This window comes from Oxyura jamaicensis, chromosome 1, assembly GCF_011077185.1.
Source record: "Oxyura jamaicensis isolate SHBP4307 breed ruddy duck chromosome 1, BPBGC_Ojam_1.0, whole genome shotgun sequence".
NCBI classification, from domain to species: Eukaryota; Metazoa; Chordata; class Aves; order Anseriformes; family Anatidae; genus Oxyura; species Oxyura jamaicensis.
This window is the reverse complement of record NC_048893.1, coordinates 91,753,724-91,770,702: the sequence shown is the minus strand read 5'-3', so window position 1 is coordinate 91,770,702 and position 16,979 is coordinate 91,753,724. Positions and strand designations below refer to the sequence as shown.

The window sequence follows — 16,979 nt, the reverse complement described above, 5'->3', positions numbered from 1 at the left end:
AAAACGCTTAACTCAGGCAATGATTACTGACAGCCACTATTCATTTATTTCAAGGAAAATTTATGAAACTGTTTCCTGCTGGGTCTCTACTGGATTTGGTCTATAATTTATTCATAGATATTTCTAGTTCCTGCAGAAAGAAATCCACATGGCTGTTCTTCGTTTCCTGACTTCATTTTTAATTCTGATTTTTTTGTCCCAGACTTTTATATCTACCTTCTTGGACAGAAATTAGAAAAATACGGAGAAAGCAAATCGAGGAAAACTCAAACCGTTATTCATTTAGTAATTCTCACGTAACACTTCTAAACTAGTTGGGCGACCACTTCCTCCCAGAACTGGTGAAGACTCTTCCTTCAGATTTATACAAACACAGCAAAAATGTCTGTCCTAGAAGTCGACTCAACACTTTTAAGCCCTGAGGAATGTGCTGAGCCCCTACCAGTCCTCATTCTCTTTGTCTAGCAGTCCCCAGAGCACAGGCCGCAACATGGTCATGAAGGGACTAGGATGTGACTAGCCACCTGACCATGACATCTGTCTTATTCTGGGATCTGCACTATAACGGGATGCCCACGTACCCACAGAAAGAGTGGTGCAGAGACTTTTTTGATGTGCCACTGAAACTAAGGAGCACTCCCCAGCCCAGAACCACAGTGCTTTAACAAGAGAAAGCAGTCACTCTTCAAGTTCCTCTGACACAAGTAAATTCAGAGCCCTCTACTGTTGAACACAAAGGGGATAAGCCCTTTGTTAATTACTTAGGGGCAGTCAAACCACAAACAGTCTTTGTATTCCAGTGTCCTTCGTGTTTTGACTGTTTCTCTGTGTAGACCCTGTGAGAGTTGAAATAAAGTTCCTGACAGCAATGTTATTTCCCTTACACAAAGCTGATGTGTCAGAACAGGCTGTCTAGAACCAGTCTTTTTTTGAGTACGAATAAATCCCTAAGGCACTCTTCACAATTTACTATTTCCATTCAGACTGTTGGATCATATAAAGAATAATCATCTTCTAACATGTCAGGCAAAAAACTGCCTATATTCTTAGAATTTTCTTAGTTACTTGGTGACAAACAGAACATAAAAATAAATTGACCCTTTTTAAAAACTTCTTTGCCTGTATTAGATTTGTTAACAGTTCGTAATTATGTTTCAGGTCACGCATACTCTTCGGCAATCATATTATAGAAACAGTTCCATTTTAACACACAATCTCTTGCCATCACAATTTAGCCCAGCTGCCCTTATTGATTTTCAAACTGAAAGTGCTTCCTGCACAATAGCATAATGATGAGTCCCAATGTACTTGCTGGCTATTCCACCCATGTAAATGCATTACATCAAAGAACCTTTCCACGCTAAGAAGCTCCTTTTGTACCGCATCTGAAATATGTCAAGCTAAGTTAGCCACAATACAGTAGGTTTGCGGAAGGCCTGCTGCACAAATAAAGAACAAAAAGAACACATCTCAACTGGATCAGTTCTACGAAGCAAATACAGTAAGTCATGAACCCTTCTAATGAAGTTCCTTCCATCAATGCATTTAGTCATTCTGGATGACTTCAGTCATGCTTTTGACTTTTAATACCTGCTATCTCTGAGAAGTCTTATAAAAACAGGATGTATCCTGACTCAGCTCAAGCTTAGTCAGTGCTATATAAGGTCCTCTTGCACTAACTTTTGTAATGATGCAGATACCAGAAAGAAAAACTTACAGATGGCACTGAGGAGCCATTCCTTTTGAAGATGGGACAGTAACAAATAAATGATTTTGTTAAAGCAGAAATTAAGTATATCAACTCAAGCAGAAAAATAGCAGACACAGAATTTCATAGTTTATGAGATACTGTTTCAAAGATCAAGTAACTTTTGGATCCAGAACCATTGTGTTCCTGTTACAAGAGTGCAGCTATTTACTGAAAACACTTCTTCTTTCTTATGTTGTAGCCCAAATACTTAAAATACTTAAGACGGGTTACAACACTGCAGTTCTAAGTCATGATATTAAATGCATGTCTAGGGAATTACTTGGTCCAAACAAAAATATATGCCTCTGAAAAATATATTTTGAGACTGCACTATGAAAAGATTTCAGGGGAGGAAGTGCAACATGTAATATCTAGTATCTTGCTTCAAAATCACTCAGGTTACCCAGTTAACCCAATGTGTATTTTTCAACGTACTTCTAGTGTTTACCGAGGTGTATTTGATACCGCTACATACATGCCTGTGCCATAATCTTAATATTTTATTTTACCTATGCCTGCAAATGGCATTTAGAGCTTGTTTATCTTCACCAAGGTGGAAACTTTTATTTGACAGCCCTGTAGACTATAGCAACACCAGTTTCAGATTTATTTTCTGAAAGAACAAATGTTGACTTTTAATAGAAATTAATCAAATAAAAAAGGTCTTACCTTTGTGCATCCTTCTTGATTCTGACTCTTTGGTCATGGTTGCCAAGCAGTGAGGAAGCACACTGCCACAGCTGTTGCTCTGTCCTAATGGTAAATGTCCCTGTAGGAAATTTGTAAATATTTGCTTAAAACTATACTTTTAAGACTTGTTTTTTTTTGGTATTAGCAACTAATGGTAAAATAACTTGATTTGTCATTAATATCATTGTCACATCAATCATCTATAGCTATTTTGGTTGTGCAGAGTGCAGAGTCTCTATTAAATGAAAGGGTATGCAAAGTATTATCTCCATCTTGCTGCTGTTTGTTGATATACCATGTCACAAATCAGAAATATCGTCACTTTATATACAACCTTATCGTTACCATCTAGAGGCCTTAGGAAGAAAGGAAAACAGTCTGTTGAGCCTCTAGAATCAAGTTAAAGTAGCCTGGAAACAAAATTCTCGAGATATACTTATCATAAATATGCAATTATTATTACAGCACCACATTTTCAGAGGCCAATATAAAGGCTGGAAGCATGGAAGGTTTCACATATTTTCCTATGTTAATAAACATAAATTTCTTTCAAAACCAACGTCAGTTATGAATTGGAGGGATTACATAACGCTACAATAGAGTAGCGGGTAACCTGACCCCTAACCACAATCTAGTTTTATATAAAAATTGGAAGGCTGTTAGTAGCATGCCACTACGCACTTTAGATGTAACGCTTCGTCCCAGAGTCGCGCTGTTGAAGTGTGGTGATACAGTTGGAGCTGTTTTCTTGCGAGGCAAAGTATCACTCATGTACATGCATTCCCTGTGCTGCTTCTTTCGCTCTTCCAGATTTCTGAAATGCTTCAAACGGAATTTGTTAAATAGTTTTGACAAAAAGAACTGACCTACTTGCTCAGCTATGCTCTATACGGAATATAATGAAGGCAATACTCTGGGTACTTTACTGGACAGAATGAAATCTTATGTTACCTCCTGCTTCACAGCGTTACATAGGATTTCTTTAAGCATCACAATAAACAGCACGTTAAGAAAACGCATCAAATCCATGTATACTTTCTGTGTACGTGTCCCTGTACCTAAATTACTTTTTTTTTAAACTCAAGTCTAGCGTACAAGTGGAATCCAATTAAAAGAGGAAAAACATGCATTTACAAGTTATTCTAGTGCATTGGTAACAAAACAATACAGCTTTTGAGAGGCATTGTTCAAACATATAGGAAAAAATAATTGAGGATTTCGAATGAAGCCACTTGAACGTTATTGTTGCAAGTCTTCTGACAGTTACAATGGCTTCTAAATATTAACATTTGCCTCTGGATTATTCATACACGGAGAATTTTTGTTCATTATTTTTCTATAATGCATTGTGTTTATTTTTAAATGAGCAGTGCTTTCAAGTACTACACTCAGCAATATGATCTAACATGTCAATCTAAAAACTCCGTGTGTAAATCAACTTCATGGCCACCATAACAACAAATAAATCCCAAGTTATCAGCTTTGAGTCTGTTACCTGTTGTTGCCTGCGGTGTTTCTTAGCTGGCAGAGGAGGAGGTGTATCAGATAAAGGAATAGGATCTACATGAGTAGCCATGACCGCAGGCCAATGGACTGATGGAAGTTGAGCAATAGAGCGAGGAGAAAGAGAGTGAGGAAATACAAATCCAGAACAGAGAGGTGATCTTAGCTTTATAGAAAAAAGAGAAATTACACACAGAGTTTTCTTTTTGGAATCGCTCAAAAGATACGGCACATACAAGCTGCAGTTTTAGCACTGTGTTTGTTGGAGCATTTAGCAGGAAAGGAGATTTGTTGTATTGGAACTCTTAAGACGTATCTAACTAAAAGAAACAGCACAGAAATGCCAAATTTTAAACTAGTTGCTGCTTCCTTGCCACACAAAGGTAGGTGTGTTTACATTCATAAGATTATTCCATTCTTTTAAAAGTGGATTTATTACAAATTTGCTATGGTCATTACAAATTCAAAAACATCACAAAGAATGAGAAAAAGGAAGAGTAAACTAGAGACAGACTGGACAGACTTTGTGGAATAGCTAACATAAGTAGAAGCTACCCATCTCCCCCAGATATTCAAGACATACTGCTTCTATCATCTCACAGGAAGAAAAAGTTATAAAACATACAAAATGAACACCTAAGCACCTCTGAATGAGTAATTAAATGTGTCCACAGACTGTTTCTCCACAGGTGCATTACATTATAGCATCTGACAGGCAAAGATTGTCACTTATTGCTGCTTGGGTCATAACGATTCAGGTTTTTTGGCCTCTGAAGTCCCATCTACACAACTTCAACTGGATCGTTTCTTCAGCTTTACTATTAAACCATTATCTGACTTGGTAACTGGCAGATGAGAGCTTGCCTTTGGGACAATTTGTTACATGTTGAATGACAAAATAAATAAATGAATAAATAAAAATCATCCATGAAAGAACAATGCAAACAAAGGGAAATGTCTCCCAAACAAACCTCTTTATTTTGTGGCTGGCTCGTCAGCACAGCCGTGGAAGGCTCAGTGGAAACTGCGTCAGCATCTGTGGGGGGCTGAGTGGAAGGGGATATATTCGTGGAATTGCCATACAGCTCACTAATTTCACTTACACTGATATAGCCCTAAAAGGAGGAATTCAGAAGTTAAAAGGAGCAAAAGCCAAAAGACGTGCAAGGGTATTAATGTATCTAGTACGATGAAAGTTAGTTTTGAGCGATACAGCCAGATATTTGTTACCACTGAAATATTTCATCATAAATAAAGCAAAATTATCATCAGGCTTTTCAAATGTTGAATATTTGGATTCTGAAAACTGTTCTTCACTTAACTCCAAATACATTTATGTGATCAAAAGGCAAATGTACATTAAGTGATCAGGAGATTTCAATAAAAGGTAAATACCCCTCAGAAATTGTTATGCAGCCCTCTCTTGGGAAAGCAAATGTACCAGCATGTTGACACGTCAGTATGTATGACAATTCACATATTTCTTCTTTTCAAAAATGCATAAATTCAGCAATGATTATGGAAGGCAGGTGGAAAAAAAATACAAGTCTTTTTATCTATCAGCAAAATTTTAAATGTATTTAATCATTCTAGAAAATTAACTATTATACAGTGAATACTGCACTCTAGAAATAGGAGATAAATCTCATTTCAGGTACCATTTGATGAACTATTAAATGAGAAGGAAGCTGGGTAAACTACTCGTGTTCCCCTCTAAAAACATGTGGCCATATTACAGTAAAACAGAATCCAGTATGAATAAGTATAAAACCTGCTTAACCATATTTTAGCACCAGTATATTGGTCACCAAAACATGGCAAATCTGTGAATGCAATATTGCATTAATTTTTATAGATGATAAAAGCATTTTCACCAGTATATGAAAAAATAGTCAATTCAAATTCACAATTCCAATGGGGATTCCCATTGTGGTTAAAAACAAACAAACAACAACAACAATAACAAAGTAATAGCAAATGACTTCATAGTGTGTTAGCTCAGGCCTTAATACATTAAATTACAGAAACTGTTTAAAGTCAGACTAGAAATCTAATTCATTTTGTCAACACAAAACTTTTAAATAGCATTGATTTTCTCCTTTCTTATTTAAGTTTTGGGATAAGGATCCTGCTATTCCTTCTCTCATTTACCTTACAGTAAGTCCTAATTGATTTCACTGCAGTGAACAGAATTACCCTGTTTCATAATCCACTTCAATAAAAAAGAATGTCAGGCTCACTTAATGTAGCTGCATTTTGAAAAATCTGTAATTAAACAAACCATTACGTGGATATGAAGATAAAATCAGAGATAGTGCCCACTTTCTAGTGAGAAAACAATCAGATCCATCATAGAAGAACAAAAATGAGGCTTGGACTTGCCAAATGTCCTGGTGGGAGATGAGATGTCCAGATCAGAGTGCAACCTAGGACACTGCAAGCGCAAGCATCTGCAACATGGCTCGCAGTGAGGAAGGATGCTCAACCCCACTGGCATGTTCTGCAGATCATCCTGTTTCACCATGAGCTTCAAGGCCAAGTAAGCAAGATCATATTTCCCAGGTGTTGGGAGGATGCATGGTTGCTTTAGACTTCAAGAGCCCAACTTCCCATTGTGACACCTACATCATTAGATGGGGCAGACCGTGGTCAGGGCTTCAATACAAGCAAATCAACTTAAGTCCAGACAGACCTCTTAAGCAGAAGGCAACGAAAAATCCATGGACACCTGTTTGCCTCTTTGAAATGCTACTTTTTTTCTGCTTCTCCTATTGTAACTACAGTGAATCTGCAAATTGCAGATAATGAAGTCAAACCAAGAAGATAAACATGGGAACTTAATGCCAATATTTTATGTGCTGACTGAATCTTTATAATAGGCTATGGCTTACCTTACACTGACTTTGTTCACAGATCTTGAGTGAGAGGCCTAACGAAGTATCCTCCAAACTATGAAGTCTTGACAGGGGCAGGTAAACCATGAGCCTCAACAGGTATTACCCAAACTAACTCAAATTTTCAGCAAAAATATTTGGCACCTTTATTCTAACTATTCACAATAATTATGTAAATAGCTCAATAGGTTTCTTACAACCACAATAGCTTCAGATATTTAATTCAATGCTTTTTTAAAAGATCAAAACATACATTTATGCATTTCTGCAGAGCCTTAAAATAAAAAGGGGGTGTGGTGGAAAGTCCTCTTTGTAAAATCTACAGTTCTAAAAGATGACTAAAACACGTTAGTTCTTGAACAGAGTTATTCCTGGACCTCATTTTTTTTTCATTTCAATGAGGTTTAATTGTCTATTTGAGAAAATTGGATACTCTACACACCCACACATAAAAATGATTGTTTTTCCAGGGCAAGAGTTTAAAGCGATACCAGTCACATCTGGGAAAATATCAGAGCAGCTATTTTTGCTCTGCCATGCATTTAGGCTCTTATGAATAGCTTTACTAAGTCATTTCATCATCTCAAAAAAAAATGTATGAATAGGACTTGACTAAAAACTAAAGTGCTTTTGCATGAAGAGTTATTAAAAGATACTTATGGTAAAGTAAAAAGCAATGAAGTTATTTACCTCTTTTAGACTATTGGGACTTACAGGAAATCCCTTTCCTCCAGAAAGCATGGAATATTTCTTTTCCAGATTACAGAGATTCTCTTTTTCCTGTTAATAACAAGCAGAGTTTCTATTAAATACCAACAGCAATATAGTGAAAATAAATGCTGGGCATTTTCTCAAAAGCATAAAGAAACATGCTGGGATTGAAGGCTTAAGCTGCAAAGCTGAGCTCCAACTTCATTCATTACAGCAGAACCAAACAAAAAATGGAGGTACAGAACAAAAAGCTAGTGAAAGATTTTGTTGAATATTGAGTAACCACAGCCAAACAAAAAGGTCCTCCTCTAGCATTCTGAAAACACTGGTTTGTCTTAATGAACTGAAGTTGATTTTCCTCATGGTTAACAACAAAACAAACTAGACATGAAAGGTTCGTGCCAGCTTCTTATTAACCAGATATTAACTGATATAAGTAGTTCATCTTCCAGTCCAGTACAAGCGATTACAAGTCTAAAATCAGAGCTCTTTGTGCCCAGTTTCAGAAATCTTTTGATGTGCTCTCTGCAAGCATTATATCTCAGTATCTTAAGAGTACATGACAGGTTTTGTTTACTGGGTCTTCCACTTAAATTTAGGACACAAGGTCCAAGTAACTAGACTTTAGCACAAAGACCAAGTAGACTTTTAGCTTTCATGTCCTCGGTGGTCCTCAGCAAATTCAGTAACCACTCAGAAGCACTGGCTTCTTCTAGCTTCAGCACCCGACTGTTTAAATCCTCTGAAATGCTAATGCCTCAAAACTTCTCTACCAAAAAATGCCACTAATGTTTTCTATTAGGAATAATTAATTACAACAGTTTTTTTAAAAAAGTTTATAGGATACAAAAGACGTCTATCCACTTTAATACCTACTCACTAGCTTCTCATGTTCTAAGTTCTTTTATTTTATGAAATATTCTTTTATTATGCATTAAAAACATCTGAAAGACAATAAAAACTTACCCTTTGCAGCATCATTATTAGGTTATTTTTCTCTTTTACAAAATGATCTTGTTCTCTTTGTGCTTGTTGGACAATATGATTAGCTTGTTTTTTGAGAGCAGAAATCTTTTCCTAATAGGAAAAAATAATAAAAATAAATAAATAAATCACCCTTTACATGCTTTAATTTCAAAGCACAAGACAATGAGTAGCAAGGATCCTATTCATGAGACCTCACTCATTCGTAAGATTTAAACAGTAGGAAAAGAAGTTTTTACACAACACCTCACTGCTCTGAAGGAAATAATTAAACAAGATTTAGACACTAAAAAGAATTTCTTCAACAGACAAAACAAAAGAACAATTGCATATATTACTGGATAATACGGTGACTAACACCCATACTCTGAAGATGGTAGTTCAGAGATGCAGTTTCTGATCTCTGAAAAAATAGTATTTGTTTCAAATAGAACCATTACAATTATTTTAAAAATTAAGATAATTTTCTTGATTTGACATTCTATTATTATTTTAACAAAATCATTTAACATCAATCATCAGCATATAATAACTGTAGTTTTGACCATGGTATATGAATCTCCTTGCTTAATGAAGAAAAAATGCTTTGGTACTTTCTGTAGCAAATTTAATGGTTTAATTCTCATATGCAAATATGCATACATTAATTTTATTCATTTGTTTGCTTTCACAGAAACACACAATTCAATATGTTTGCAATGTTATTGGGCCATCATCTTCACTCTGCAGCAAAAGGTTTTTCAAAGGGAAAAATTTTGCATAATTTCTTGCAGATGGGCAGGCAGGTTGTAGATCTATTTCATCTCCTTTATGCTCAGCAACAAAGAACAAACAGATCGAGCGTTACTGCTTTTACCTTTCTACTGACAATGCTACGCTGATATTCAGCTACTTCACGCAGGAGCTGTTGTGTCAGATTTTCTTTCTCTTCATCTAATCTGCTTTCATGTTCAAGCTGCTGAAATTCCAGATCTTCAAAGTGCTTGCTTTCTATGTCCAATAGATCAGCATCCTTAAGCAAAAAAAGGATAAAAGGATCTTGCATTTACTGAACCAGAGTAGAAATAATTACAAACACACACAAAATATAATCAGTCCAAAATGGTACTTATGTACCTCATGCAACACGTTCAGAAGCTCAATGCTTTTAATTATGTAATGTCATAAGAGAGAAAATAAGACTAATGGTTATTTTGATGTTGCTTTCTCCATCACTCCTAGCATCCTTCCCACTGATAAAGACATCCTCTGCATTGTAAGGGAGTTGCTTTTCAGCGTTCAGAGCAGGCTGGAGCCTCTGAAGCACTGAACACATCCTGGCTAGACAGATCGGTACCATGCTGTAGCCTGGCTACAACTCAATCTGAGCACAAATCGATTTGGTGAGGCTGCCGCATGCCAAACTGGCACGGCACCTGCTCACCAACCAAAAATACATAGAAACTATCATTCCAGTAACTCTAGAGAACCACGCACTGAACAAACTACTTATGGGAACACACACTCAAATGAAGGAGCACTTAATTTCTTCAAGTCTAGCCCGAGCCCTAGTGCTGTTTATAGCAGCAGCCATGCAGCCAAATAAGAGGAAGGATGCGTGGAGCTGTGTGTCCTCTGCACACCACCATCCTCTGCGCAGTGCTGCCCAGCCATGCCAGCTGTGCAGCCAGGGGCTGCACAGGGACCTTTGGATTGGGACAGAGAATTGCCCCCTATGCAAATACACAATGAAGGACACTACTCATCCACACAGAGACATTAGTCAGTAGGTGTACTGCTTCACAAATGGCAACAAAACCAATTTGTGTGTTCCAGATTTCTTCAGGAGAAGAAGTTGAATGCTGCAGTAGGGACCCAAGAAATAGGAACGCATCTGCCTTCCACTTACAGATAGTGAGATAAAACTTACAGTTGATTTCAGCCTAAGAACTGAAAACTAATCTTTCTCCTGAAATATCTGTATATTCATAACATGAATCCCTACTTAAAACTTCCAGTTTTCTGAAGAAAAATGTTTTTTTTTTTTTTTTTTTTTTTTTTTAGCAATCGCTGTATTATTAAATATGAAAGGTTTCTAAAATATGCATATTACATACTTTGTTATGTTTTACATAACTTGCTATGTAAGAAAACCTACATCCACTAAGCAATTTACTACTTTGGTGAAATAAGAGTTCAGTCCTTTTCTTATTTTGACCTAAGGCAAAAATCAGTGGCTGATGATTATCCACATAGTTCTTCATAAAGGCATTCAAAATCAGCTTCCAGTGTACCAGGGAAGACATGGGATGCAAAAGCTGAAGAATCCAAGTTACTATACAAAATATCAACATCTTCCCGTTGTTCTCCAAAGACATGCCCTTCACCTGTAGTAGATAGTGAAGAGATCCAATGCAAATACATGTGCTAAAATGACAAGAAAGTGGTTACCTCCAGTACAAAACCAGTACAGCAGCACAGGATTTGTAGAACAATTATTCTCGTTGTAGGTAATGACTTCCTGAAGCAAGTAGAAAGTACCTCCCCTTTTACTAAAGCACTTGACATCAAAACACTAACTTAAAAACTCTTAAACAACAGGCATGATGTTTCCATATTGGACTCTCAAATCATTGATTTCTCCAACATCTCCATTAGTTCTGTAATGGCACTGGACAAAACTGAACGGGAGAGAACCTAGCCCTTCCATCGCAATGTGGTGGGAGCTCCCAAGTCCCATTTCTAAAAATGCAAAAACATCTGTAAAAATTACATTTTTATCTGAATAGGTAGGTATTTCCTAGCAATGGACAGTATCTTTCCAGACTTCTGCAGGAATCCAGGCATCTACTCTCATATCCTGTTTATTCGTATCCCTATAAACCCACACATGAGAACAAACAAACTTTGGTGCTAATAAGCTTCAAATAAGTCATCAGAAAGATTAATGCTCCCCCTGAATACCTTCCACAAGACCTCAGGTGTCACCAGACTATGAATGAAGTGGTCTCCTTGCCCAACAGGAAACGTGTGCTCACTACAGGCACTGGAGAGCAGCCATCGGTCACCAGTCCATGCAAAGGTTACCACCTGCCCACTGCCATCCCAACCAGAGTCCAGAGCCACACTGCAGTCAGATGCTGCAGCAAAATTCAGTGCTCGCACCCTGGGCACAAAGCACCAAGTGACTCAAGTCTCAGAGCTGAAGCAATAAGGGATTTCACCACCTTCACACCTACCACGTCAGCAGTAAAGTAGCACAACATAACCTGCTTCAAGCAGAGGTATTTAATCCTACATGGGGCTTAGTTTCAGGGAAGAATACTGATTTTCTATTTTGAATAGCATGCTTACAATAAAGCCATAACTTTTCTCAAAATTTATATCCATTTAAGAGGTACAGTGCAGTATTTTAGTGGCAACTTCTACTACTCCAACCACAGCAGCTACATTCCAATTGGCCTGGAATAACATGCAATAGAAGCACATGTACGTTTAATGGCACACCCACTTTTGTCCACTTTCAAATCCCAAACTGTTATTAAGCCAGCTTGAAAGCAAAAAAATATACATGTAAACATCTAACCAAATAGAATTCTAGAAGCCTCTTGGTAGTCAATAGTGAAAAAGGATTTACTACCACCCCACAGCAACAAGTTTGTGATTTCTCATGAATTAATACCTTCAAGTATATGACTGTACAGGAAAGGCTTCCTTTCCTTTTAATACTTTTGGGATATTTTTGGGGGGGGTAACTTCAAAAAATCCTTAAATGTCTCAAAAACACCAAACAACGTTGTTAGTTACTGCAGAATAATTTAACATTGTTATTTCAAAGTTGGACTTCACTTTTTGCTTCTTGAAAAACAAAACAGAATTCTGCAAATAAACTGTAATCTGATTATTATATATTTAAAAAAAAGTATTAAGACTATTTCCTATAAAATTAAAGATTAAAAATCTTATTACTGATATAAAAAAAAAAATTGTTTATCTTTCACCTGTCATCTGGAGCTTGCAATATTGAAGCTTTGAAAATGATTTTCTCCTCATTAAAGTTAGCGCTGTATAACTGACATAACATTAATTGATACTAAAATCTTCCACAGAAAACAGATATACTTTAACTGACAACAGTGTAGCTTTTTGGTTACAAATAATACATAATAAAATCAAATTGCAATTAGACTTTATGCAAAGATTGGAAAATAACAATAATAATAATAATAATGTCCAACTGTTGTAAATGTAAGAAAAATAAAGTGGTTAAAGCAAGTGATATAATCTTCAAAATGAAATATTAACAACACATTTCAGGCTAACAGTTACGTGATGAAGAAAAGATGTTATCCATGACTTCACAGAGACAGCAATTTAGAACACTGCAAAGAAAGAGCACGTAAAACAGGATTAAAAAATAATGGGGGTCAAGTGCTAAAATGGCTGATCCCACTAACCAAAGCTCAATATTATCTGCATGAGCAAAGATTAGAAGAGTAATGCACTACTGTCCATCTAAACATCACAATTCTAACAGCCTCCATGCAATCCAGCAGGCGTAAGGTGCTAATTAAGGTTAAGTAGCTTTAAAAACATTCAACACAAAATGATTTCTAATCCACCCATTTGGGCTCTACTTCTTTGCCACTATGCAAAATATTTATTACAAGCATTCCACCAGAAGGTAACCCTCATGACAATCCTAAGTTTCAAAATACGTTCAGGCACTTCGTTGGACACTTCAAGCAGAATATGTTACACTTAACTCTAAAATCAACAAAAAAAAAAAGTTAGTGCAATCTTGAAACTTGCTACTGACCCTCTTCAGCTGCTGCTGTAATTGTTCCCTCATGGACTCAGGGCAATTATCAAGCTGCGTCTTCTGCTCGGAGTAAAGCTCCTGAAGCCTCTCTAGTTTTTCCCTCTCAGCATCAAGTTTTAATTTTTCCTGAAGCATGAACCAGAAAATAAACAGAATTACCTTCAAACTCAAGCAGGTGTTAGTGACTATGACAGTGTGAGGCAAAAACTTAATGAAACAGTTGAAGCACATAGGTCACAGACAGAAACCACTTGTTAGTTGAAATGCAATGATGGGATTGCAAAATAAACAAAACAAAACATTAATCATTTTAGTAGAGTAATTAATTCTCTCCCTCGTCACTGTGTTTTGTTCCCATGTCTGGATGTACCTTTAATGCCCACTGCTCAAATGCTTGTCTCACCTAATGAGAAAAAACATGGAAATGGTGTCCATGTTAGTCAGGTAACTGATGAAGGAGAGAGAAAACAGTGGTTTTTAGAAAGCAAAATGGATGGAAAATGACTGTAATCTGGCAGTGAGGGGAAAATGGATTTTCCCAAGAGAATGAATTACATGCTTATGTGCTCCTGGACAGGTAAGTACCCCTAGCAAGCGGTGAAAACACAGAATGAGACAGAGCTTTATGAAGAAATAACTGGTCCAGGAAATCCTGTTGCAGCAGAAACATGAAATGATTTAACAAATAGATTCATTGGCTTCAGGATACAGGAACTGTAACTGTTCTCTGGGGTCAAAGGGGATGCTCTACAAGAGACTCCCCATGCTCTTGGAACTAGCTCAGCTTTCTTCTCATTCCACTAGAGCAGCAGCACTCAAAGCACTACTTATCACCATCAAAAGCCATCACCTTTTAAAGCTTTAATAAAACACCACTTGTTTTGTGTGCAGCACTGCTCTGAAGATTGGCTGCAGATCACTTAAAGCCACCTTGTAAACTACCATTTGTTGATGGACCCAAGCTTGGCAACCAGTACATCTGAATACAGAGAATTCTTTCAGTACCTTTTACCTGCATCTACACTGGCCAGCACAGCAAATGCATTTCTCTCAACTGAGCAATTAATAACCTGAAAAAACAGCATGCCCAATATGCCATAAAAACTGAAGGGATCAAGTAAGTCTCCGGAGCCCCAACTCCCTTCTACCTGCCCTAGAGTCACACTGCGCAGCTCCTTTTAACTGCTTTTTATTCTGTAGTTATACATCTCTTCTCAGATGGTCTCTAACTCCCCTCAATAATCTAAATTTCAGTGCCAGCCCAAATATTCATTTGTCTTCTGGATGCTCCAAGAACAGCTGAATTCTGCCATGGCACCCACTCATTAGTCCTCTTTCCAGTCCCAACCACTAACGTCAAATGCATGGCTCAGCCAGTGCTATACAATCAGCCTAGTAGCACCCTTATGGCATATGCCATATCAAATAAAATTATTTTAGCCCGCAGAACTTGCTATTTCAAACTGTGGGATGGTCCCTTCCCAAAATCTTCTGTTTTCTATTCCTGACAAGGTTCTCAAACTCTTATGCATGGTGGAGACACAGTAACAAACTTATATTAGCTTCCTGCTTCATAGTTATATCTCTAAATCTGAGTGGGGTCAGTGGATGTGATTTCCTTTTCCCAGTATTAAAAAAAAAAACACACACACACACACAAAAAAAAAAAAAAAAACAGGAAACATTCACATTCAGTCCCAATGTGGACTAAATTCCCAGCTCTGCTGTTTTCATTTACATGTGCAGCTTCTCAGCCCATATAATTAGATAAACAGAATGCTGAACCAACAGTTGGTTGGGTTTTGTTCTTAAGCCTGTAAAAATGAGCAACTAAGCCAGCATATTCAATTACCTGCCCTTCCTGTTCAGGCTTCTTGCAGTAGCAGAAGCAGGGCTCAGAAATACAGAGGATGAAACACATGCAAGCTGCACAGCGAGGGAGAAGCATTCATCTCTTGAGATGCCACCTCTAGACCTCTGTCCCCAAGGAACCCCATTTGCTGAATCATCCTTACCGCCAGCACAGAGGGGAATTATGAATAAATCAGTAGTTCCCCTCCTCGCAAATTTTCCTGTTCATTTAATGTTCAGCCTACAGTCTGCCACATTGCTAGGCAGGCGTAAAGGGGAGGACAGAAACAAACCAAAAGCCCCAACGACCACTGTGACCTTAGCTACAGTATCGTTCCTCTGAAGCTATTAATAACTCCCTAAATGCCTATGTGCTGCTACAAGCACACTCATTCATTAACAAGCAAGTCAGCTCTCAAGTGTGAAGAGACATCATCAGCCAGAATAAAACTCGCTGAGAACTATGCCAGAGATACTATTACTTCCCTCAAGAAACTAGGAATGTATTCCTTTGAGATTGAAAGCGATACTCATTTGTCCTATTTACAGCATAGGAAGTACTCACATCGCAACAAACTGGCTCCCTCAAAACGTGCAGTCTTACAGGAAATATCACTTTCAGCAGCGAGAGGCATTATACGTTTTGCAGCTGTGGAGTTAAGTTCACCGACATCTCTTGTTTTGCCTTGCTAAAGTTCACTTAATTCACAAAAGTAATTTGATAAATAAATGAATAATTAGATTAATTTTTTTTTTTAAAAGAATCTCTTCTACAAATGGATCCAGGTGAGCCCTGTCAGAAGGGAGGCAGTGTTTAAGGACTGTAAGGTAGGTGCAGGACCCAGCTGCCGGGCCCACAGCTGGCACTGCATGCTGTTTGCTCAACAACAGGCAGGGGCACAGCTTGAAGAGAGCCCACGTGCTCCAGCTGCACATCCTCACCTTAACCTCCTGGGCTCCTGCTTGTTAAAGGTTTGTCTGCAGACAACTGCCTCCCGGTGTTCATTCCAGAGCCACACTATCCGTAGTCTGAACCCTTGAGGCCCTGCTTCCACAGAAGGGAAGCAGAGCTCAGTAAAGCACAACACCTGGTCTTAGCCTGTGCTATGTGCTGCCTCTAGATGCAGGTTACATGAACTTGGGGTCATCCAGGACAGACAACAGGACTGGACAGTGTTTCTATGATGCTGGGGCACAGCTTGGATCAGTTTTGAGGAGTATCTGGCTACCATGAAGGACAGCAGCAGAAAGAAATGAGGTATAATGCTGTCATCCCCCAAAAGCAGAGACAGGATGGCAACAGAGCTCCCACGATATGAACACAGACCCTAAGTGACTGACGTGGGGCACAACAGGAATTCAACCTTTAGATCTGGTAGAACTGATTTTAGGGAGAAAAAAAAGAAAGAAAGAACATATATTCAGTGCACATAAAACATGTCATAGATAACGAAGCCATAGAGGAGATGGGATGAAAGCATTAAAGATGATCATAGCCCCTACGAGAATGGAAGCAAAAAAGGAAAAGAAACATCGCTTCAGTGCTATCGCCTGTGGTTAAGGATGCCCTATGTCTGATCGATAGTGCTACTTAAAACCCCAGCAGGTCCCCACGCTCCTTCTGCAAAGAAGTCTCACTTTTCAATCTGTCACACATCCCATTCTGCTGCTGCAGGCAGGCTAAAATTGTAGAGCACCATGTGTCTGCATGCCCATCTGCCTTCTGAACCAGCCTTCCCACCTGAGTTGGTAGGCTCTGCAGAAACGAGTCAGAGCAGACGTGGATGGAGCTGAG

At 38.0% G+C, this 16,979-nt stretch overlaps 1 protein-coding gene across 11 annotated transcripts in view; it reads right to left on the bottom strand.

Moving 5' to 3' along the window:
• Window positions 1–16,979, bottom strand: part of PHLDB2 (pleckstrin homology like domain family B member 2) — a 110,710-nt gene that overhangs the window by 16,343 nt on the left and 77,388 nt on the right. For 6 of the 11 annotated variants that reach the window (XM_035315139.1, XM_035315140.1, XM_035315138.1 and 3 more), the window contains 8 exons: window positions 13,331–13,459; window positions 9,389–9,544; window positions 8,515–8,625; window positions 7,528–7,617; window positions 4,915–5,058; window positions 3,936–4,109; window positions 3,122–3,262; window positions 2,420–2,519 (listed from right to left, as the gene is read on the bottom strand). In XM_035315139.1, the coding sequence (XP_035171030.1) occupies window positions 2,420–2,519; window positions 3,122–3,262; window positions 3,936–4,109; window positions 4,915–5,058; window positions 7,528–7,617; window positions 8,515–8,625; window positions 9,389–9,544; window positions 13,331–13,459 (1,045 nt within the window). The remainder of the gene's footprint in view (window positions 1–2,419; window positions 2,520–3,121; window positions 3,263–3,935; window positions 4,110–4,914; window positions 5,059–7,527; window positions 7,618–8,514; window positions 8,626–9,388; window positions 9,545–13,330; window positions 13,460–16,979) is intronic. The other 5 variants (XM_035315146.1, XM_035315147.1, XM_035315144.1 and 2 more) reach the window with 4 other exon arrangements.